Below are 8,859 nucleotides of genomic sequence, written 5' to 3'. Positions count from 1 at the left end.
GGAAGAATTTAAGATACAAAAGGGTTGAATAGAAGTTTTCAAAAGGCAGCACTGGGTGAGAAAGTATAATATTACAATGAAATGTGCAAGGAGTTGGAGTCAGAAAATCAAAAGGGCCGAACTCGCTAAGCATTCTTTAAGCTCAAGGAATTGAAGAACAAATTCAAACCTCAAGTTGCTATACTCAAGGATGCTTTTGACAAAATGATCCAGGAAGAATTAAAAGAAGATTGAAAGAATATACTGAGGCACTGTTTTGAAAGGAATTTGCAGAAACAGAAGAATTTCATGAAACAATATATGAGCAAGAGCCTATGGTGATGAAAGAAGAAGTTCAGGCTGCTTTGAAGGAAATGGCAAAAAATAAAGCCCCAGGAATAGATGGCATAGCAACTGAAATATTTAAGCTAGCAGATGCTGCCCTTCACGTGCTCACCACGTTGTGTAAAGAAATCTAGAGAACAATCACCTGGCCAACTGACTGGAAGAGATCTATATTTGTTCCCATCCCAAAGAAGGGTGACCCAACAGAGTGTGGATAGTATAGAACAATCTCATTGATTTCACATGCAAGCAACATTCTACTAAAGATTATCCAAAATCAACTGTAACAACACATAGCAGAAAACTGCCAGAAGTCCAGGCTGGGTTTAGAAGGGGCCGTGGTGCTAGGGATATTGTAGCTAATGTTAGATGGATCTTAGATGAAAGCAGGGAGTACCAGAGGAATGTATATCTGTGTTTCATTGATTATGCAAGGGGTTTTGACTGTGTGGATCATAAGAACACTGTGGCTGATTCTGAGAAGAATGGGAAACTCAGAACACTTGATCGTTGTAATGTGAAACCTATACTTGGACCAGATGGTAGTCTTCAGAACAGAGCAAGGGAACACTGCATGGTTCAAAATTGGGAAGGGCATACGCCAGGGATGTGTCCTGTCCCCATACCTTTTCAACTTGTATGCTGAATAGATTATCTGAGAGGCTGGGCTCTATCAGGAGAAATCAAGATTGGTGGAAGATCTATCAACAATCTGTGTTATGCAGCTGACACAGCCCTGCTTGCTGAAACTGAGGAGGACCTGAATCACTTGCTGCTGAGGGTCAAGGACTGCAGCCTCCAATATGGTTTGAGGCTCAGTTGTCATCCAAGAATACTATACCCTGCAAATTGTCCATCAGATATGAAGGAGAGATGAAGATATTCCCCAGGAAAACAGAACCTAAGGAAGTTTGTAAAAACAAGATCAGTTTTGCAAGAAACACTGAGAGACATCCTTCTTAATGAAGTGCGACAGAAAGCAGAATGGACCAAAGGAACTGGCAACAATACCAAAAAGAAGTCAACAAAATGATAGAAATAAAATTTTGCCTCTCAATTATCACACTGAATGTGAATTGCTTGAATGCACTACTGAAAAGAAAAAGAGTAGCAGATTGCATAAAAGAACAATATCTATCAATATGTTATCTACAAGAGACACATCTGAAAAATGAAGATAAAGAATAAAAATAAAAGGGTGAAAAATATACCAAGCAAATATAAAATAGAAAAATGCAAAAGTTGTGATATTAATATCTGATAAAATAAGTTTTAATTCAAAAACCATCACAAAGGACAAGGAAGTTCACTACATATTGCTTAAAAGGTCTACAGAATAAGAGGACATAACAGTAATACATATCTATGCACCAAATGAAAGATCGGCAAGTATATAAAACAACCATTAACAAAACTGAAAAGGAAAACAGGCAACAATAGTATAGTAGTTGGACACTTCAATACACCATTGTCAATATATGATAGAGTTACCAGAAAGAAATTCAACAAAGACACTGAAGAATTTAATCACACAATAAACCAACTTGATTACATAGATATTTATAGGCAACTGTACCTCTAAAAAAAGCACATTCTACCTTATTTTCCAGTATGCATAGAATGTCCTCCAGGATAGATCACATTTTTGGTCACAAGGCAAACATCAATAAATTTAAAAACATAGAATTGATACAAAGCATCTTCTCAGAACACAATGCTACAAAATTAGAAATTAATAACAAGAAAGATAAAGAAAACCCCCTATATATTTGGAAGCTTAACAACACCTTGCTTTAACATGACTCGGTCCTAGAAGAAATAAAAAAATGAAATAAAAAATTTTTGAGACAAATGACAATGAAATACCACTTACCAAAACTTCTGAGAAACAGCCAAAGTAGTACTCAGAGGCAAATTTATAGCAATAAACAAACACATTAAAAGACAGGAAAAGTGACCATTTTAAAAATTGACTCATTTTGTCTCCATACCTTTTCAATCTGCATGCAGAACAGATCGTCTGAGATGCTGGGCTGTACGAAGAGGAATGTGGCATCAGGATTTTTTGGAAGAGCCATCAGCAACCTGCGTTATGCAGATGACACAACCCTGCTTGCTGAAACTGAGGAGGACCTGAAGCGCTTGCTGCAGAAGGTCAAGTACTGCAGCCTCCTATATGGATTGAAACTCAACATCAAGAAAACAAAGATTCTCACCACTGGGCCAATTGGCAGCATCAGTATGGATGGTAAAGAGATTGAGATAGTTAACAGTTTTAGTTTGCTTGGCTCCACAGTCAACACTCTTGGTAACAGCAGCCAGGAAATCAGGAGACGAATTGCATTGGGAAAGTCAGCTGTGAGGGACTTCTCAAGAGTACTGAAGAACAACGACATCAGGCTAGAGACTAAGGTGTGCCTCATCCGGTCTATAATCTTTGCAATTACGTGCTATGCACCAGAAAGTTGGACAGTGATTAGGGTTGGTAGAAAGATAATTGATGCCTTTGAGCTGTGGTGCTGGAGAAGTGTGTTGAATATGCCATGGACTGCTAGGAGAACAAACAGGTTTGTCCTGAAGAAGGTGAAGCTGGAAGGCTCCTTGTAGTCAAGGATTCTGAAGTTTTTCTGACATAGTTTGGGTATGTTTCAAGGAGGGACAGGTCCTTGGAGAGGGACATCATATTTTAGCAGAGTGCAGGGGTGGTGCAGGAGAGGAAGACCTTCGATGAGATTGATCGATTCTCTGACTGGAGCCATGGAAATGAGTGCATTTGAGATGGCTAGGTTGGCACAGGATAGAACATTGTTTAGAGTTCTTGTATATATGGTCACTATGGGTCGCAAATGACTCGATGGCACATAACAACAACAACAACGAGGGATACTAAGTATATTATACCTAATTTAAATGCATCTTAGCTGAAAACTAATGTGTACTAGAGGAATATCTATGTTTCATTGACTATGCAAAGGAATTTGACTTTGTGGAGAACAACTAACTGTGGCTGACTCTGAGAAGAATAGGAATCACAGAACACTTGATTGTACTTATGTGAAACCTATGCTTGTACCAGGAGGGAATCATCAGAACAGAGCAAGGAAACACTGCATAGTTAAAATTCAGGAATGGTGTACCCCAGGGATGCGTCCTATATCCAAATGTTTTCAAACTATATAAGGAACAAATTATCCACAAGGGTGGGCTCTATTAGGAGGAATGTTGCATCAGGATTGGAGGAAGGCTCATTAACAACTTGTGTTGTTGACTGTGTTACGCAGATGACACAGTGCTGCTTGCTGAAACTAAGGGGGACCTGAGGCTTTTGATAGAGAAGGTCGAGGATCATTGTCTGAAATATGGATTGAAACTCATCATTAAGAAAGCAAAGATTCTCACCACTGGACAAGTTGGCAACATCATAATAGACAGTGAAGTGATTGAGATTGTTAACAGATTCAACTTGTTTGGCTTCACAGACAAAATGCTTGATACTTGCAGCCAGGAAATAAGAAGACAAATTGCATTGTGAAAATCTGCTGTCAGGGACCACTCCAGAGTACTGAAGAGCTACAATGCCAGTCTGGAGACTAATGTGCTCCTGATCTAGGCCATCATCTTTGCAATTACTTGTTATGCATTAGAAAGCTAGACAATGATTAGGGATGATAGAAGGAAAGTCGATATATTTGAGATGTGGTGTTTGTTGGAGAAGAGTATTCAATTATATCGAATGGACTACTAGTAGAACAAATAGGTTAGACCTTGAGAGAACAAAACCAGGCTGCTCCTTAGAGTCAAGGATTCTGAAGCTTCACCTGACATACTTTTGGCTTGTTGCAAGAAGTGACCAGTCCTAGGAGAGGGATATCATACTTGGGAGGGTGGAAGGACAGCACAAGAGTGGAAGACCCTGAATGAGATGGATTGACTTAGTGAGTCAGATAATGGGAATGGATGTGTCAGAGAAAATGAAGTTGGCTTAGAATAGCGCAGCATTCAGGGCTATTGTACATAGAGTCTCTATGACTTGCAAGCAATTCGAAGGCACATAACAACAATTATGAGAGCTGACTAAGCAGATGCAAAATCCATAGGATAGACTCTTAGGTAAAGAAGATTATGGTCAAGCTGAAAACATTTGATGTACTATGGTTGCTCACACCGACAGAATTTCTTCCTCTCATTTTTTGGTCTTAAGAAATCTCAGCAGAGTGAGTTAAGATCACCTATATTGTGTACAATAATTGTTTTATTTAAAACCAGTTCATTATCAACTTTGATCACTTCTGTAAACTCTGTAACACTTTCCTTAGGTGAAGACTATAGCCTACCTAACTCGATGTAATGACAACACTATTGAATACAGGTTTTACTTCTCATGTAAATTATATCATACTTTAAGTTTTTACCAGTGGGGAAGAACTTAATTCATATTTTATATCTAAATACTTTACTGAATTCTTGTATTTCTTTTCTTTGGTCTGTTTTGCCACAATGTTTATATTAGTATCATTAAGAAATAATTGCATTTGGTAATATTATTGAGATCATTCTAGTTGTTACAATTCTTAATTATCTTATAGTGTTGCCTCATATATCCAGACAGTCTTAGACACTCAGTTGGGGGTCAGCTATGAGTTTGTTCCCACTCTGCAGCAATCATTGTGTGAGTGAAGGAGTGAGTATATTGAGTGATACACTGAGTATTGCATTGCTCATATGATTCTAGATCACTTTCTGACACTGATGGAACTGATTATGAAATTTGATCATATACAAGATGCATACTTTAGTTATTGTATAAATCATTTCACTTACTTCTTGATGATGTTCCCTTTTGTTCTTATTTTCTTATTTTGTTTTTATTTTCTGAGTGGTTTTAATTAAAATTATAATAACTATGGATTAAAATTATAATTTTGTGAAATGTTCCTTCTGTACCTATTTGAGAAAATCATGATATCAGCCCATTAATAAGTTAATTATATTTACAGAATTTTTGACATTAAACCACACTTGGTTTTCTCAATAAACTCTAGCTTATTGTGACAGATTAAACTTTTACTGTATTATTTCACTTGGTTAGTAAGTAATTGATTATATTTTCGTCAGTAGAATAAACAGACTTGAAATTTTCCCTTTAATTATAATGCTTTAAAGATATGTCTCTCCTAAACTATTTTCTAAAGTGAGAATTATCTATTCCTTCAGAGCTGACAGAACATTCTTATAAAGTTTTCTGACCCAAGTTCTTTTTGTGATTCCACTGTAGTTCATCATTTGATATATGGCAGGTGTCTTTCTGGGAAATTATTGATCAATATAAGGTTGATTGTGTAAGTTTACAGAGAGAAATAGATAGCTTTTAATTACAGACTAATAATTAAGAAAATAATCATTATGTTTCATATAGTATTGATTCTGTATATATAAAAGATTATACAGAAAAGCCCCTATTACGGACTGTACAGGCAGTCACAATAAGTGTGCTTCAACTTCTGGTGTCTAACCATCTCTGTGTTTGATCCCATAGGAAATACAGGACGGCTGTTAAAGTCCCTGTGCTTCACCAGTCTCTCCTTCTTGTTGCTACACATCATTTTCCACATCACATTGGCTAGTCTTGAAGCTCAACACCGCATTGCACCTGGATACAACTGTGAGTATTAGAGTATTATCATTTTTTCAAACAATATGTACGTATAGAATAAAGCTTACTATGTGTATTTTATCTGAGGTATCATTGTTTTCAATCATTTATCTTATAGTGTTGCCTCATATGTGCAGACAGTCTTGGATACTGAGTTGGGGTCAGCTATGAGTTTGTTCCCACTCTGGAGCAATCGTTGTGTGAGTGAAGGAGTGAGTATATTGAGTGATACACTGATAAGGATGACAGAAGAGGAATTAAGGCCCATGAACTGAGATGTTTGAGAAGAGCATTTAATATTCCATGGATTGCCAAGAGAACAAACAAATATAGCTTGGAGAAAATGCAACCATGTGTTTTTAGAAGAAAGGATGATGAAACTTCACCTCACATACTTTGTGCATATTAGCAGAAGAGATGTGTCCTTGGAAAAAAGCATCATGCTGGGAAAGGTAAACAGTCAGAGACAAAGAGGAAGACATTGATAAGATTTATTGGCACACTGATTATAGCAATGGACTCAAGTATATTGGAGATTGTGAGGTAAGAGGAAAGGGTAAGGTTGAGATCTGTTGTTCATGATGTTGCTAAGAGTTGAACTCATTCAAAGACACCTAACAACAATAGAAACTAGTGTAATAATTTAAAACGTTATAGTAATTTTGTGGTCAGTTCAATCATAACCAATTCGATGTGATGAAAATGCATATAAAGGACCTGGAACTGGGAGTGATGTCAGCTTCCAGCTCAGTTTATGTTCAGATTCCTGGTGTATGGGCAAGACAGTGGGGAAAGGCAGGAGCAAAGCTGCAAGGACAAGTGTTTTGTGAGCCTGTGATGAGGCCAGAGTGCAGGGGCTGTGAACTCACAGGGACCTTGGACCAGAAATTTTGGAAATAAACCACTGGTAGCTCTCCACCCCCTGAGCCACATGCCAGGGAGCTGCTGAGGCAACACATGTGACAGGGAGCTGCTGAGACACATACCAGGGAGTGGACACATGCACTGAGGAGTGACTCACAGAGGAGAGAGCAGCAAAGCTGGAATTTGAGTGAGTGTGAGCCTGGAACTGCAGTCCCGTCCCCATCAGCTCACTCCCAGAATGCTGGTCGCTCTGCACCAGGAGTTGACACACACCAGAAGTCATGCTGGAACTTGAGTGAAGTATTTTGTAGGGTCACTGCTATTTGGCTGTATCACATGGGACCCCCTTAAACTCAATCAGAAGGAAGTGAGACAACTAGAGCTCGTACTTGAAGGGAAAACCAAGGATTCCAGGTTTTCCAATCAGGTCTCTGCACTTCACTTTACGTCTCCTCAGGTCTAATCCAACAACTGCCTTTAGCCCAGAGCACCTTAAGCTGCCCCAGCTGCAGTGATTGTCTAACACAGGAGACTGCTTTCACAGGCCTTCCCTCTATTGAACTAAAGCATATCACCCCTTGGGTCAGAAGGCAGAGAGAAACCTATACAGGGTAGCTGTACCACCTTCTTCTGGAGTGGTAACATCAGATAAAAAAACCCTGCTATCACCTCAGACATTAAAAACTCTGCCACAGCAATATCAGGTAGGAAGCAGGCTACTTCACACAGTACACAAGCCCAAAGCAAGATGTTACCCCCAAAAAGTGACACAGTATCAATGGATTTCCTGAATCCATAAAGTCTGATGGAACTTTATGACACAGAATTTAAAAGAACAACGAATGAACATTTTCAGTGGCTGTAAGACAAACGAAGAATTACAGGACACTGCAAGCAAAAACCAGTAGGAGTTTAAAAGACAATCGAAAACAATGCAAATAAAACAAACGAGACATTAGAAGCTCTGGAAAAATGAGAAACCACAATCCAAAATTTGAGATCCAGTGTTTCAGATGCTTTCAACATAATGGAGGGAAACATGAAGAAGGTTGAAGAGATGGAATACAGAACCAGTGAAAGAGAAGATAGAATTGTGATCACTGATCTGCTAGAACAAAAAGCACAATCAAAAAGGAAGGAAAAAGAAGAAAATCTAAGAATAATGTGGGGCACCATCGAGAAAAATAACATGCACATAATCAGAATCCTAGAACAAGAAGAAGCAACCTGTTGTTGTTGTTGTTACGTGCCGTCGAGTTGTTTGTGACTCATAATGACCCTATGTACAACAGCCCTAAACTCTGCTCTATCCTGTGCCAATCGCACCGCGTCTGACACACCCATCCCGATTACCCCAGTCACTGAATCAATCCACCTCATAGAGGGCCTTCCTCTCTTGCGCTGTCCCTCCACCCTCCCAAGCATGATGTCCCTCTCCGAGGACCGGTCATTCCTTGCAACATGCCCAAAGTATGTCAGACGAAGACCCAGAATCCTTGCCTCCAAGAAGTAGCTTGGTTTAACCATCTCAAGGATGAAACTGTTTGTTTTCTTGACAGTCCATGGTACATTCAATACTCTTATCCAGCACCACAGCTCAAAGGCGTAAATTCTCCTTCTGTCCTCCCTAGTCATTGTCCAACTCTCTGATGCATAACAGGTGATTTGCAAAGACCATGGCCTGTATCAGGTGCACCTTAGTCCCCAGAGAGACACCGTTGCTCTTGAGTACTTTAGAGAGGACATTAACAGCAGTCTTTCCCATAGCAATACGTCTTTTTATTTCCTGACTGTTGGTGCCAAGAGTGTTGACCGTGGAGCTGAGAAAACTGAAGCTGTGAACAATCTCAATCTCTTCGCCACCCATCCTGATGCTACCAATTGGTTCAGTGGTGAGAATCTTTGTCTTCTTGACATTGAGCCTCAGTTGGTACTGAAGGCTGCAGTCTTTGACCTTATGAAGCAAGTGCATGATGTCTTCCTCAGTTTCAGCAAGCAGGGTTGTGTCATCTGCATAA

The 8,859-nt window shown here is 39.1% G+C and overlaps 1 protein-coding gene across 1 annotated transcript in view; it reads left to right on the top strand.

The window, feature by feature from the left end:
* PIEZO2 (piezo-type mechanosensitive ion channel component 2) overlaps positions 1 to 8,859 on the top strand; it is a 731,335-nt gene that overhangs the window by 73,917 nt on the left and 648,559 nt on the right. The window contains exon 2 of the mRNA XM_006897012.1: positions 5,861 to 5,986. Coding sequence (XP_006897074.1) covers positions 5,861 to 5,986 — 126 coding nt within the window. The remainder of the gene's footprint in view (positions 1 to 5,860; positions 5,987 to 8,859) is intronic.

This window comes from Elephantulus edwardii, unplaced genomic scaffold (genome assembly GCF_000299155.1).
Source record: "Elephantulus edwardii isolate Elephantulus edwardi_28Jun2011 unplaced genomic scaffold, EleEdw1.0 scaffold00196, whole genome shotgun sequence".
Taxonomy (NCBI): Eukaryota; Metazoa; Chordata; class Mammalia; order Macroscelidea; family Macroscelididae; genus Elephantulus; species Elephantulus edwardii.
The sequence above is the reverse complement of the archived record's forward strand: the minus strand, read 5'-3'. Positions and strand labels throughout refer to the sequence as shown.